This window comes from Frieseomelitta varia, unplaced genomic scaffold (assembly GCF_011392965.1).
Source record: "Frieseomelitta varia isolate USP_RPSP 00005682 unplaced genomic scaffold, Fvar_1.2 scaffold_249, whole genome shotgun sequence".
In the NCBI taxonomy this organism is placed as follows: domain Eukaryota; kingdom Metazoa; phylum Arthropoda; class Insecta; order Hymenoptera; family Apidae; genus Frieseomelitta; species Frieseomelitta varia.
The window spans coordinates 77,069-93,454 of record NW_025109978.1 but is presented as its reverse complement, the minus strand read 5'-3'; the positions used below and the strand labels follow the sequence as shown (position 1 = coordinate 93,454).

Below are 16,386 nucleotides of genomic sequence, written 5' to 3'. Positions count from 1 at the left end.
GTGCGGAAAAATATTAAATTACGTAAACATCTCGGTACGTGAAGGTTAATGCACGAAAGAGATAATTACGTGGACGATTGGTCACGTTGAAAATTCGTTGGCGATATTCTTTGAGATCCGCTTGGTTGTCTGAAGGAAGAAGTCCGAAACAAAGGGCGAAAAGAGAAAACGTTCCATTCGTGACAAAAGAGATACACGTGAACGGACTATATTTCTAGACCACTCGATATATATTCGCTTCCTTTTTGAAGTACCATCCGCTTTCGAAGCGAAGCATCTCGGGCTGCAGCTTCCTTCTTCTCTATTTTTTTTCTCTCTCTCTCTTTGTCCATCAAGTTTCGACGGACCTTTGTTCTAGAAAGCTTTCCTTTAAAGGTCGACGCCTCTTCTGCCCGTTTGCGAACACGATTACGTGAAAGCGGAAGTGGACCCGCAACGACAGATCTACGCATGTTACTGCATAGTTATTTTACCTTGTCCTCCGTAAGATTTACAAGGATTCGATCTTGATTCGCGTCGCTATTAAATTTCTATAGGAGGACGCACGACACGGGGAAACAAAGGAAAAATTGAAATCTAACGTAAGAAAAATTCTGCAGAAACCAAAAAAAAGAGAAAAGAAAGAAAGAAAGAAAGAAAATCTTTCTGAACATTCCTTTAAAATTCCTCGAACGAGGTATTCCAGTAATCGGATAATTAGCCGTTCGATTGATCGATAAAACGTTCCGACAGTACGTTCTTCGGTACGACAGTAGCTGCGAATCGAGATTAGGTCCTGAATTACTTTCTGACGTCACTTGGAGCCTGGCTCGCACAGCATGCACTTATCTACGAACGTACACGTGTATACATTTATTCGTATATACAGTCGTAACATGTACATATATGTATATATATAACATTTACGTATATATATATACATTCAGACGCATATACACACGAGTTACGTTAACTAAGTCGTGATATCGGCACGAGCGTATCCTCCATTTCTATTTATTCTTCATCTCAGTGCGTCGTTCTCTGAATATACTGACGATCGTGAGTTTCAGACCTCCTCCCTTGATAATTCGGTAACGGGCTGCTTCACGCGAGATCGATGGTTCCCTTGGGAAACGCGAATTAAAGATCCGTGGGCGTCTTTGGTGCCGGTTATTATCGACTCGTACTACTAGAATTCGAAGAAGTGCTAGACGTAGAGGTTAACGATATTCTTTTCTCCGATTGAAGCAACTAGAGTTCACTGAGTATGATACCTAGCGTGTTACAGTTTACATTTTATTTCTTAAAGTATTTGTGATCACTTGCATGGGTATTTTGTAGATACACTTAGCTACTTGAATTTGGTGAAATTGCATATAAGATAGATATGTACGTAGAGTAATCAAGAAAAGGAAATATTTCACACTCGAGGTATTACGATCGATATGAAATATTTTGATAATGTTCTCTGAATAAACAAATTTGAAAATACCACCATATGAACATTATTTATAGATCGATACTAACGTGCCAATGTCATTATATCGTTAAATGCAGTTTTATATTCTAAAGTCTGTTTTCAGGAAATGAACTCGCTATTCAAAACTATTTTTAAATACAATGACAGACTCGTATTCACGATTGCAACACTGTTATATCAATCAATTTTACGTTCTGAATTCTATTTCAATTTACATCCAAGCATCTTTACAAAACTAGCGCGTCGATGTCGTCGAAAGTGGATTCTATTCTAGCCATTGTGCCCAAGTATTTTGAAATGAAATAACAGACTCGGGTGCTGGCGATCGCGAGACAGGATTTCCACAGTAACACCAATGGTCTCAAACTTACGATCGGACGTATGGTTTCACCGTATCACGTATGGGGTGTATTTCACGGTAAAAATTGGCTTCGATTTTAGGTCCGATATTAAACCAGCGGACAGGGTGGGCTAGTTGATAGAGGAAATAGGGCAGGGTGAAATGAGGGGGCGAGAACGTCCGTTGCTCGTAAGAAAGCAAAACTTCTCAACGACACGAGATCTCAGAATGAACTTTCGTTGCCGGCGGCTAGGAAAATGTAAGCTTCCGCTGGAAACTTTTCCACCCGGATAAGCTTGCAGGTGTTTGCAGGAGGATCCAGTCTCACATTGTCTCGGCCAATCATGCGTTTAATCGAACTTCCGTCGAAAATCGGCCCCGGGATTTCGCGATATTCGCACGCCACCGTATAAATGGCGAGTTTCCCAACTCTCCGTTCCCATATCCTTTCGGAAATACAGTTCCTTAATTGTGTCTCGACAGGATTTACTTCGATTCGAGGACGGTAAGAAGCAGTCGACTGAGAGAAGTTTTCAAGTTTTACAGCTGGCAGTGATGATTCTCGATCGTAGTTGGAATTACACGCGAATAAATTTCGAATTAATGCGCCATGAAACTTCGTAAATTGGAATGTTTCGTTGGGACATTTAAAACTCAATTCGTAGATTTTGTATGGCGAGCAAATTGTTGCATGAAGTGTTTCAAATTGTATTGGGAAACAAAATTTTCAACCGTAGTACTGCCAGAGCTTACGTAAAAACGGGTATTTAAAATTCAATTGAATCGTTCATCCGTATTAATTTACTCTCGCGTAGTAATTTTTACGAAAATGAAGAATTTTGAAATTCGTAGTTTTCAGTGCGGAGAATTTCCAAACAAATTGCTGGAATTTCATATCTGAAGTTCAATTTAAACCCGCGTTTTCGCAAATTGAAATATCCAAAATTCACGATCTCTCTTCAATTGTTTGCAGACAATTTATATCAAATTGCCGTAGATAAATATTTATTTTGAAAATTATTTCTATAGTAACAAGTTAATAATTAATTTCGTTCATGTGGAGACTCAAATTTCTCACTTATATTAGATCCTTCAGAGAAAATTGCAAGATGATTGTGAACATCTATAGTGTATCACACGATCGTAACTTTGAGTAGCTTATTTTAAATTTCTTTCTTGAAAAGCCGTCAGTTCTCAAGATTTCAATTTATATTCGAGTTAAACTTGAATCGTCAAACTTCAATTTCAGTCTCAATCAATTTCTCCTGCAGAAATTTAAATTAAAATTTTAGATGCAAGATGATTAAAATTAAAAATTGCAAGATGATTGTGAACATCTATGATATATCACACGATCATATTTTGAGTAGTTTATTTTAAATTTCTTTCTTAAAAATTTCTCAAGATTTCAATTTATATTCGAGTTAAACTTGAATCGTCGAACTTCAATTTCAGTCTCAATCTTACAGAAATTTAAATTTAAATTTTCAATATCCACGTGACGTCGAATTTTTCATAACCGATCGAGACGATCGATTTCCACAAACTAAATTCCAGTTTTCATGTAAACAAACGCTTCTTCACAAAAGAACCTTCCAAAGAGATAAATTCACAGAAGGATTCCCTATTCGATGAAATCAAACAGACGTAAAGGAACTGTCGGTTAAACCGAAGCAACGAAGAATTCCGTACATCCTGTTAAAGCTCCTTTTCTCCGATATCTTCCGGATTTTCCAAATACTCTTCCGAGAGTTCCCGATATCTATCGCGTGTCTTCCTTCCTTTCTTTCTTTTTTTTTCAAATCTGAAAATAGCAAAGTATCTCGAAAACGAAACAAAGAAAAAAAGAAAGAACGGGTTCTTACGACGAGGAAAGGGAAAAAGTGATGATGAAAGATCTCGCGTCGCTTGAGACGTGTTGCTGGTATACGTTAAGAAGGGTTTGGTAACGGTGGACGATGGTGGAAGAGAAGCCTGGCACATATCCACGTCGGCCTTTTTTAAAGGAGGAAAACCGGAAGTCTCGGCTGGTGGCGAGGATGCTTTCAAAGCTCGGACCGCCATTCACAAGCGGAGTCATTGGCGGTGGAAGCTCCGCATCCGCTACCGCCATACTTCGATTCGTAAGTCCGCAAAACGCTCACAACACAAAATGCTCTTCGGCGACGTAGGAACCTTTCCAGAAAATATTTCTCTCGCCCCTGGAGATGGGTCGTCGAAATAGCGTCGCCACTCGAACGATGATTTTCCAGCGTGTTCAGCGTTTTTCCACCTCGCTGATGGACGCTCGGTTTCTTTACTTCTCTGTGGAACGAACCTGATCCTTCCAGTTTATTATTCCCTTTTTCCCCATCGTTGAATAGATAATTGTGGAAATTTCTGTTATTTCAAATTTCTGTTAAATAAAATCTTTTTCTTCTTTTTTTTTTTTGTTTCAGTTGTTATTCCTTTCTTATTTAATTTCTTTTCGATGAAAGGAATAATTTGAGGGAAAATTTCACTTGATATTGTTGAATAGATAAACGATACACTCGCGATTGAAAATTTCGAACGTGTCAAGATTTTAAAAGAAAGATTACTTGTGTTATTGCAGTATTTTCGAGTATTGAAAGTACGAAAAAAAAAAGGATAATGGGATTAATGAAATTAATCTCTAATTGTTGAAATTTTTGTTTTGCATGACTTGTTTCAGGAAGTAATTACTATGACATATATTGATGGACGAAAAAAAGTATAAATTGGTATTATATTTATTCGTTGAACTAATACTTATCTCGTTAACTAATATTCTTCTCAGTCAGCCTCAGTATTTCAAGAATTTCATGATAGTTCAAGATATATATATATATATATTTATATTTATATTATTATATATATATATATATTTATTATCCTCCCTTATTTAGCAATTTTATCAGATGTACCGATAAAAAAATTGAATTATAACAACTCGCACTCCAATGTTTCACATTTCATTCCACAAGTTCGTTATTTATCCCACGCGACTTACGTTGGTTCAATAAAATTATTATTCACATCGAATTATTATTCTCTGCTGATTTTGTCAAATCTTTTTCTTTAGAAATTTATCCTGAAATGGTCGAGCCTGATCCAAAAATTCCCGCTTCTTAGAAATTTTCATTCCTAATCCACGTGCTCCAGCTTTCTCGAGATTGCACTGCGAAGGAACAGCAATCGTGTTAGCTGATCTCAGCAACGACGAGCGGCTCCCTCGACTTCCGCCGGGAGCCGCGTGATCCGCGAGATGTATTTACTGGGTCACGGATAGCCCGGGACTTGGCAGCAAAGCAAGAGGTAGTCGAATCAGCTGCCAAATATCCGGAAAAATTCACGCTTGTTTGTCCGCCAGCTGGTGTGTCGTTCCGAGGCGTTCGCCATTTAAAAGTAAACCGAGCGTCGCACAACCAGCAGAGGAAAAGAGAAACCCGTAACATATGGTACAAGCGTGACATCTGGCGCGTCTGCTTAACAGGAAACGATATTGTCCTTCGTTTCGCCGGGGCATTTTGAAATTCTAAATTCTGAAATTCAAAATTCGTTCTGTTCAGGCAGCGACGTTCTTCGCGTGACAAATAGAGAAAGATGAAAAATCACGGTAGCTCGTAATTTAAAACAATGGATCATCTCGATTGCAGAAACAAACGTGCGAAACGAACTTGTTAAAATGAATGATCACTGATCGAAAGAATCCAATTGTTTTTTTTTCCTTTTCAGGAATGTAAACTTCTCTTGGATTTCAATTATTTTGGAAGAATATTCTCCAAGACTTTGTTCCCTGTTTTGTAATTTTCAAAAATTTTACGTTTATCAATCGAGTATCAAGTTTAAATGTCTACGAATAATTGAACTGTTAATTGATGACGGTCAGCGATTAATCATCAATGAGGGACAACTCTGTTTTGTAACATCTCATAACTTGAAAGAAAGAAAAAATTGAAATTATATTAACGAATGTCGAAAAACTGCAAATTTTCATTTAGCAATTGTTTATTAAAAAGATTCGCGAACTTTATCTACTTTTTGGATCGTTCGGAGTGATTGAATAAAAACCGAGATCGTTATAAATGACACAAACGTACAATTTTGTTCGCATATTTTTCACAAAGTCTTTTTAACTAAAACCTTTATCTAAACTATAGCTAAATCAAATGTTCTAATCTCGCTATATCGTTTCCACTTGCTGCAACAAACAGATAACAGTTTCAACGACAGAACGATAGCTGTCTGAACAATCTCTCGCGTTAATTCGCGTGTTTCGTCACGATGCTGACGTTTCATTTCGCTGCGACCTTCACAGAAAAAGAAAAAGAAAAAAAAAAGAAAATAGGTTCCTACGTCGCTCAGGCAGAAACTGTCTTCAGGGTGCACGTGAGAATCGATGAATCGATAGTTGTTGACGTTGGTAGTTGATCGTCCCTCGAAGCAGAAACGAAAGTGACTCGTCGATAAATCCGTGCACCGTCGACAGAGGGGAGCAGAATCGATCTCGCGAGGCTTGTCTCGCCTCGATTCCACTGACGTAGTTTCCGCTGACAAGCCGCATTATCCTTGCGTCTAGAAACCATCTCTGGTTGCGTTTCAAACAAGCAAACCGCTCGATTGCGATTTAAGAAAACAACGCGATTTCATAGAGATCAAACGCTTTGGATCTTTTGTTAATACACACGGGGAAGCTTTCTACCTTCATTTTTCGTTTCAATTCAAATCATTCGGAATTTTTCAACTCGGCTTTGCTCGAGAGTCGAGCAACATTTAGTTTGGGCCTTGAAATTTTGTGCATTGTGTAACGCAAGCATGAATTTAAATCACATGCCTTCGAAATTTGTTTCGCTTTCTTTTCAAATGTGCAGAAATTATTGTGCTGAAAGATGTAGTGAAACTCGAGGGTACTAGTCATTTTTCATAAGTCTTGCGCGATTAATTCTAAGTAATCTAATAATCGGTGAATTAATTAACAGATTTCTTTGAAATTAAATTAAAGGTTGAAGTTAACACTTGCTTGAAACGAAGCGAAACTTATTGTTTCGTAACTTCAAAAAGAATCCACCTACCAAAATAATTTAAACGCGTGAAACTGTGTCCCTGAAACCAACATGATCTACACTGATTACTAACTTGATTTGAATTTGAGCTAGGACATTTGAATCTCAATTTGAACTCGAACGTATGAATATTATTACTCTAAACTGGAATTCAATTTCGTAGAAACAATTCACTCGTTACTTTGAAGCAAGAAACTCACGAAATCGAGTCAACTCTAATCTAATCTAAACGCGGATAAATTCTTTTTTCTCAAGCATCGGCGGAGCCTACGTCACAGAAAGAGGAAGTATTATAACGGAACGAAGTCTCGCGAGGATCGATAGCAAACGATGTAAAAGTTCGAATAAGAGTAGAATGTAGATTATCCGCTTCGCTTGGTAGTTTAGAAACGTCTGCATATACGCACTCGAATCATTCTTCTTTACTTATACTGCCTCGTCTTCTTCGTCTTTTCTTTTTTTATTTTTCTCTCTCTCTCTCTCTCTCTTCCTATCTCTCTGTATATCTGTCCATTCACTTTTTGAGACACGTGTTATCGTATCGTATCGATTTTCCTACTATTCATGTGCTCGGAAGCATGGCATGCGAGTTCAACGATGAGTTTTTTTCGATAGATACTCATGTATCGAGAGTCCATAGTGGAACGATAAATCGTTCGCGATAGCGATAAGTGGACAGTGGCAGGGGAGCCATCTATTCTTCCGGTTGAGGGAAAATTGCTGTGGATTAGGGAAAACTCTGGGAAAAGAACGTAGTAAGACTGCGATCGAGCCATTTGTACGGAATGAGTCGTCTAATATGATGGAATCTGATCTGTTTCCCGTTGTTTCGTTATAACGCGGGAGTCTCGCGAGAACGGATAAAAAAAAAAACCTCTGATGAATTTCGTACTGGTAACTTTTCCTATTTCCTTGAATCACGATATGCAATCACGCGTTTGTTTTTTTGTCTAATTTAAAGTTTCAACGGAATTCGAAAATAGATCGAAGTGTATAACTTACTCCGGAGAAATGGCACAAAAATATTATACATAGAATGGCGACATATTTATAAAATGTATAAAATTTATAAACATATAAAATTTTTTATATTTGCAACATATTTATAAAATTTATAAAATTTTTTATATTTGTAAAATTTATAAAATTTATAAAATTTTTTATATCTGTAAAATTTATAAAAAAAACTTTTAATAGATAAAAGAAAGACAGCTGTTATTTGTTAAAAATTTGATTAAGAAAATATAACTTAGGAAATAGTTCTACAAATATATATCGAATATTATTTAAAAAAAATTCATTTAAACGCCCAAAATTCTCTAGAAACCTAGAAAATCTCTAGAAAATGTTATCATTTTCATAAAGATTCTAACTTCGACAATTTTACCCTCGAATGAATCAAGCTTGTTTAAGATAATTTCGGCGTTAATTACGCCAACTATTCATAACCACCTGCACGATTATTCCAATAATTTACACACATCGATTCGATAGTTTTCGAATTAATCATCACGCGAATCTACCGTGATGTGAATCCATTGAAATTCAAATGAACGATCCTAAACTCAATAGAAATTGACGTGAAATTAAAATTAATTAGACGCAGGAGTATTCTCTGACAAAGGTGTCATTTTTTCAAGAAATATTCGTTCGCATCAGACGCAAGAGAATCCTTTATTCCCCCTCTTGTAATTAGCGAAACTTTCATCCAGTGATAAGAGTGTCGCTGGTCAATCTCAAAGCTCATTTCCCCGAATTGCTGCGGGGGACGCCTCCCTGCCTCGATTCGTTCCAGTGCCACCTCTGAAAAACCTAAACGACATCCCCTTTGAGGCCAACCGAATTCCACTACGAATATCCGACGCATTTCCCGGGAACAGTCAATGAAACTCGACGCTCCCTGCCAGATTGACCTGGTTCGCGGGGCCGGTAACAGTCCTTTCAACATAAACAATATTACATCACGCTCGTGTACTGTAAACCACGTTACAGAGAGCCTTCGTATTGTGAACTATAATGTTTTCTCTCTACCATGTATCCTATTCCGCATACACACACACACACACACACACACAAACACGCACATGTACACACGCGCGCGCACGTTCTTCCTAAGCACTAAATTATAACTTGGAGCTACTGAAATTCTCTCGAGAGAAACGAAACTTTCCCGATTTAAGGGAAACAACGAGATGTAGTTGAACTTATCTTTCTAACATCTGCATGCTACTAACGATACCTTAAGCGACGCACTGACATTTTTGGAAGAGACGTTCGCTGGCGGAATGTAACGTTTGTGCTTTGAACGAAGATCTTTAAAGGGGATGTTGTTTATAAATTTCGAGAAAAGATCGAAACTCCTTTCATTCCGATCCTTCGATAGGGTGATTCACAAGAGTGTTTTGAAGAGAGAGAATTTTGAATAATTTTTGAAAGATCGACCATTGTTGTGCAACTTCAAAGTCAAACGTGTTTTTGACACGCTTTGTTACGCTTAAAAATAGAGGTTTCAATTTTCCTGGGGGATGTTCTTTAAATTTTGGGAATAGATCAAAGCTTCTTTTGTTCTTTACTAAGGAGATTTCTAGAGTGTTTTGGTGAGAGAATTTTGAATAATTTTGAAAGATCGACCACGTAATGTATAACTTTAAAGTCATACGTGTTTTTGGCAACAGGCTAGAAAGTAAATTTTTCAATTTTCCAATTTTAAAGAGTTTTGCTTTAAGATAATTTGATGCACAAGTCATACTGATAAATTCATTTCGTCAAAGTCGAAAGTCTAACAAGTTCCGAAGGATATTATTAACATTAATACATTTTCCACTTTACCCTAATAATTATTACTGTATTATGAAACAAAACTAAATTAGTATTAGTAAGAAGAATTATTGAAAAGAAATCGCTAACGAGAAAAAGCAATAATAAATAAATTAAAGACTCGCAGAACTAGCGTTTCACGAGGAAATATATGCCATTATCTGTAAACACTCGGAGCAACGAGAATACTTCAGATTTTCAGACGATTCACTCTGTACACGTTTCTTTCTCTATCTGTCTCCAGGCAGCAAAACATTCTTCTCTCCAAATTATCACATAGAGATTCTTTCGAATCTAGATTCATCGAGGCCATCGATGTTGCCAGGCCTAGGGACATGACCAGGAACCACGTGGTCAGCACGGAGTATTCCGACAAATTTTTACCCCCACAGATCTACAGGTAAATTTTATAACAGAAATTCAAATTCAAATTCAAATTCAGACATAAAGTTCAATTTCTCGACCATTTCTATTTTATTTTCTCGCGAAGTATCAAACGTGCAATTTGAGAAAATGTAACAAGCGCCTATATTACTTTGTCGAAAGTTCTCATTTGAAACGTCAAATTCATATTTAATTAACCCTCTATGGGCCGATTTTGTTTCTTAAATATAAAAAGATTTATGCAACGGAAAGTCAACAATTATAAACCTATATATATGCAGATTAAAAAAACGTTTATCAGTTTAAACAATTTTATTACAATTAATGTAACCTTGTAACTTTGAAGTAACAACGGTTTACAATATTTGCACTTCTGTGCATAAAAGCTTAAGCACGAAATTCCAAAAAAAAAAACAGTTTGCACTTGGCGTTAAACGTAGACGTACGTTGCATTTGGAACATTTTATTTTTGGAACTCTTTTACACCCCGGCTTCTTGCAGCCTCATCTGTTGTCAATATTGTTATTGGTTATCTCAGAGACATTATATAATTAAGACGTATACATCATCTTGTGAAAGAACTAAAATTGTTTAGTAAAATGTCGATGTATTAGCATGCGACCTGAAAGTTACACGGGCCCATAGAGGGTTAATATAATTTCCATCGTACATTTCAATTCATCGTGCCTTCATCGAAACAAAACAATCACGAAGCTTATACCCTGTTCAGGCAATTTGACAAAAATTTCCATTCGAATTGAAATTGTAGCTACGAAGTGTGACGTGGGGAAATGGTCAACGAACCATTGTTATTCAAAAATTTCCCGGCTTTTTAGCAACGAGGTTTCCCATCACGTTAGATCAGTTCGAAATTGACGTTCGCTTCGATCCCGTAACGTAACGAACGTTCCCTTAAGCTAAACAGACCGACCATGTTCTTCAAACATTCCCCAAATTCCCAATAAAAATGCAAAGCTTGTCTAGCGGGGGCAAAGAACGTCTCAGAGGAACATTTGCGTAGGAACTTTCGATCACATCAGCGAGATTCGCGAACGTGGCAAGCACAGAGACACACACACACACACACACACACACGCGTGCACGAACACACATAGCAAGACCCAATTACCACACACGTGTACTCTTTTCTAGATATTTTGTAATCCAAGCCTCTATATACCGTCGTTCTTTCCAAACGTTTTACGTTAGTCGAAAATAGATCGAACGAAACCCAGGCACGGGAGGACGTGCTACGCACTCGAAGCGTTCAAACGCTAGATTTTCAATTAACCGTGTCGATTTCGCTGTTTATTTGTCACTTTCGATGATCCAAGAGAAGAATAAAATGTTTCGACTGGCCGAACGATCGACTAATTTCAACTGTAAAACCGAAGATTGGTAATTATCGGTGGCCCATTATTTTGCAAATAATTACCCAAAGATTCAGTCAAGTCCTAGAAAACACCATCCCGTGTTTCGTGTTGAATTTGAAACGCAATTAAAAGGCTTCTTATCATCTTAGCGTTATTTACGTTATTTGCTGTTTTCGACTCTTCGAGTATCAAACGTGCGGTAGTAATATGAATATTCTTCAATTGCCAGATAGTACGTTTCGTTTTAGAATAAGAGACACATCGAGTTGAACGCATTAAAGATATTATTACAGTATTATGCAAAGATTTCGCATGGAAAACATTCGTTCTTGTTTTTCTAACAGCTTCCTGTACTACACAAAATGCTACAAATTCTGTACAAAATTTTGGGAGTGTAGCATAAAGAGAAACTAGATAGAAAGATAAGAAACGTATTAGAGAGAAAGAATTTATCGTTTATTATATCGTTTCTTATTTTTCTATCTGTCCTTTATACTACATAACAAAACTGTTATACAACGTATATCACACTACGCTACACAGAAGTTTGATGTGTAATTTTCGTATTTGTGAAAATTTTCTCTGTCTAATACATATATATATATTATAAAATATTATATATATATAATAATTTATAATTATATTATATATATAATATTTTATAATTATATTATAATTATATTATATATATATATATATATCATTTAATGGTCCTAGTTTCACACGTTTCACTTTCGTCGCAATCTAACAAAAAAAAATCGCTTGTTCCGCGTAGGGTTCCGGACGACGGTGCAGCCAGGACGGAGATCGCCGAAATGGAGACAGTTCTGTGATCGTAGAGAACCGGCCACGATTGCCCAGCCACGTCGTCGCAGCGATCATAATAAGCGTCCTCAGGCAGCGGATCGACTCGCCTCCGCCATTTGCGGAATACGAGTTCGTGCCTCGTAGCCTCGCGAGATGCGAGGGACCCTCGAGACCGAGCTGTTTCGAGCGATCGTTCAAAGGAGAAATTGGAGATTACCGAGGGACATGCACGAATAATCTCGTCCACGGGAAGAACGTTCAGTGCCTATGGGAGAATATGTATCGAGAAACATCGAGATCACGATCGTTCTTCTCTCTATGAACGAACTTTCATCGTCACCACGACCACGTTTTTCCACACGTTCGCCACAAGGGAAAAGGGTGAAGGCCTCAAGTGCGCCGTGTGTTCACGTTGTGATTGCATCGCAAGTCGAAATCATTGGACGAACAAATCATTTGTTTGAAATTTCTGCTTACTGTCTCAGCGACGGTAATTTCTCTTGTAGAATGGAATTCTCCGAGAGATGAAATTTTTCAGAGAGGACGACTCGGGAGTGTCGTTTCAAGGAGTGGCCTCTACTGTTAGCTGAGGTCGAAGAAAGGAATATTGAGTGGTTTTGTGGTAACTGTGTACTTCGACACTCGAGCAGTATTTCTGATTTTGTTGGATATGTAGTACGTATCACTCAGTTCGAAGAAAATTTGGAAATTTGAATTTGCTTCTTTGCGTGTCACCTAATTGAAAAAGATTTCTGAAGGAAATTCGGAAGTATTCGAATTTAATTCTTTCGGTCCTTCGTTTTCTTGTCTGACGCGTTGTCTAATTTGAGATTTTCGAATTCAATTCCTTTTTGTTATTGACTTTCACGTTTGGTATACGTCGCCTAATTTGAAGAGATTAACATCTTTCACCATGATATTAAAACTTTCGTACCATTGCTACTTGTTTCATTGTGAAATTTTAATTGTAAAATTATGAAAGAATTTGGGAACGATCGAATGACGTCTAAAGTTTGGTACTGTGAATCACGTTTGCAGGCGAGCTTGTGCCTGGTTTAGAAAAATAAATAGAGAGAAAAAGAGAGGATAAAACAGAAAATAAAAGAAAAAGAAGAAACCAAAAGACATAAGTTATATTCAGGCAACAACAATGCAATAGATAGTTATTGAAAATTCCTAAATCTTTTGAGAATTTCGTTAAAACTTTGTACGAAACTCTGGCCCGTTTTTCAGAAATAGGGCGTCAACTTCGAGCCAACGATTGTTCGTTAAAACGGATGTTAGGGCTAGTAAACTATTACAAAAGAACGAAAACGAAATAAAAAGGATATATATATATATATATATATATATATATATATATATATTTAAAAAGGGGGAAGGAAATAGAAAAAAACCAATCGTCATTTTCATGGAGATATGTCAGTGTGTACCATACAAGATATAACTATGACATTTGAGTATGTCATATATACATATATATATTTAATACGTAATGTACACACGAGCTACTATTATACGTTAAGTATGTATATTGTGGTAAAAAGAACAATGAAACATTCTAAAAGAGACCTATTTCGAAACGTAAAATGCTCAACAAAAGAAAAAAAAGAAAAAAAAGGAAAAAAAATAATAAAGATCCATCGAGCGTAAAAATAAAATAAAATTGCATCGAGAAGTGTCAGGCGTTGTGCGTGTGAAATTTTTAATAAGAAATATATCTATAGGATGACCTGGTAACGATCTTTAGTTTTATAAATATTCTGATATTTCCTTTCTTTCTGAACGAAATTTCAATATTAATTTGAATATTAATTAATTAATAATCTTATTATTAATTTATATAAATTTAGATATTGTCCGAAATATATTGATTTATGAATGTGTTTATATTATTGATGTTCTAAATGGTCAGTTTTTAGTACGGTTCAATGCACGGAAATTTATTAAAACGAACACGCGTCTACAAGAATTTATTTTCTTACGAATGCAGCCTTCAATATTATCACTACAACCAAGATACTTTGCGTGTCACGTAAACTACTCTTCATTAACTTCGTAAATATATAACGAATGAATTGTTACTGGTTCGTGCGATGTTTCAAAATTCAAACGATAATGAACAACCAAGGAAATAACAAATTCGGAGTTGAAAAAATATTTCTATTATTATACGCGACGGTGCCTGAAACAGTGAATTTCAAGCGTGTGTAATATCATTAAGGTGAAATATTTTTTAGAAGACGTGAGATCGCGCGATCGTTCGAAGCGTTTTGCGCCGATTCGACACCCTGACACTTCGCAGTTTCTGCAAATAAAAAACCAAAAAAAGAAAAAAAAAAAGGAATATAAAATCCTCGTAAATAGTTTGAAAAAGAGACAGTTCTTTTGAGCTAAGCGCAGAAAAAAACCAAAGATTTTGTGTGTGTGTGTGTGTAGGAAAATCGACAAAGATAGGATTAATGTTCTAAAACTACGTCCGCTGTACATAGAACGCATTGTACCGTACACAAGCCACAAGAGTAAAACATCGGAAGAGAAATTTCGTTCTTTTTACTATATTCAAAACGGTTTTCATCAAATAAAATATTGAATAGTGAAACGAAGAATGTAAGTATACTTTGCTGTAAAAAGAAAAAAAAAAAAAAACAAAAAAGAAGAAGAAGAAGAAAAACGCCGCTGCAGTTTCTCGACGCGAACGAAATCGAAAGCCGGGAAAGAAATTACGAAACGATGAAAACGTGAAATGAAGTTCCACAAATCCCCTCGCTTAACACTGGAACCATCGATCGACTAAAGTATGAAACTTAAGCAGAAAATAGGAAAAGAGTTCAGAACGCGATACATAGAAAACGTAAGATTTTATTCATATGTAAATTTCATGAGAAATCATTCGAATTTATAAAATTGCAACGTTCTGAATTTATAATATTTCGATTGAAGAATAACGAATCAATCATTCGATATAATTCATCTCGATAAAATTTACGGATTTATTAATTAAACTTGATGGTTCTAGCGTTAACATAGCTGAGACTTTCTCGAGATTTTCAATTTTCATTTTATACCGAGTCTGAATTTCGAAGAGCTCGGGCTATCAAACGATTTGATCGAACGTTTTCTAACGCTTCGCGTTCTATTGTGGCTTATGCCGCCCGTCGAGAAACTCCACTTTAGCAAAAAAAAAAAAAAAAAAAAAAGCACTTGTTTCGACTCCTCGTTCAAGCGCAGACTCACGCATTCGAAACGACATTTGCTCAGGAAAAACAAAAACAAAAACAAAAAAAAAAAAAGAGAAAAAGAGAATAATTCCACGGAGAAAAAAAAATCGTAACCGTTCACCGATTTTTAAAGCACTTTCTATCAGCTTTTCGAGATGTGAAACGACACGATTGCCTCGAGGACGAGACACGAGTGCTGAAACACATAACCGAACATAAAATAACGAAGAATAAAATACGGGGATCGCGATTTCTAACAATAATCACGTTGCTATCGGCGAATAAACACGTTGTTATTGTTGTTATTGTTAAAGATAATGGAAGTGTTACGTTGTTGAGAGAACGACGCGAACGTACGTAGAGAGAACGAGATTAATTAGTTACGCTTTTTTCTTTTTTCGAAACGAGTCTGTGGAATGGAAGAATGGACTGAGAAAAGGGAATAACGACGAGGCGTGTCGATTATGCCGTAACTAATGTATCTTTATCTGCTACTCTTAAGTACCTAAAAGAAACGGGCGTCAAGCTTTTAACCCATTACTTCCGGTCGACGTGAGATCTTAACACGTTAACTGCCACGCGAAATTTTCTATCTCTCGCCCGTGATGTTTCATTTAAAAAATATTGACTACCGAACTTTTAGAAAATATTTTATTATAAATAATAGTACGTCAATGCGCGAAAAACGTATTTCTCATTTTACAATTGTTTCACTCGGTTGTTTCGAATTTTTCGAAAATGCAACGAAAGCGTACTTTTTTTTCATTAGATAATATTATTGAAGTATTTCAAACTTTGTAATAAAATGAAAGCGCATTTTTCACTGTATAATGTCATTCAGTTATTTTGAATTTTGCAATAAAAGTGCAATGAAAGTGCATTTTCCATTGGACAATATTACCCGATTATTTCAAAATTAATA

The 16,386-nt window shown here is 36.3% G+C and overlaps 1 protein-coding gene across 11 annotated transcripts in view; it reads left to right on the top strand.

The window, feature by feature from the left end:
- The window catches only part of LOC122528345 (glutamate receptor ionotropic, NMDA 2B), a 206,124-nt gene extending 192,561 nt beyond the window's left edge, over positions 1 to 13,563 (top strand). For 3 of the 11 annotated variants that reach the window (XM_043653370.1, XM_043653369.1, XM_043653375.1), the window contains 3 exons: positions 3,806 to 3,922; positions 9,924 to 10,079; positions 12,212 to 13,563. In XM_043653370.1, coding sequence (XP_043509305.1) covers positions 3,806 to 3,922; positions 9,924 to 10,079; positions 12,212 to 12,269 — 331 coding nt within the window. In that variant the 3' untranslated portion in view covers positions 12,270 to 13,563. The remainder of the gene's footprint in view (positions 1 to 3,805; positions 3,923 to 9,923; positions 10,080 to 12,211) is intronic. The other 8 variants (XM_043653372.1, XM_043653371.1, XM_043653381.1 and 5 more) reach the window with 4 other exon arrangements.
- The last annotated feature ends 2,823 nt before the right edge of the window (positions 13,564 to 16,386 follow it).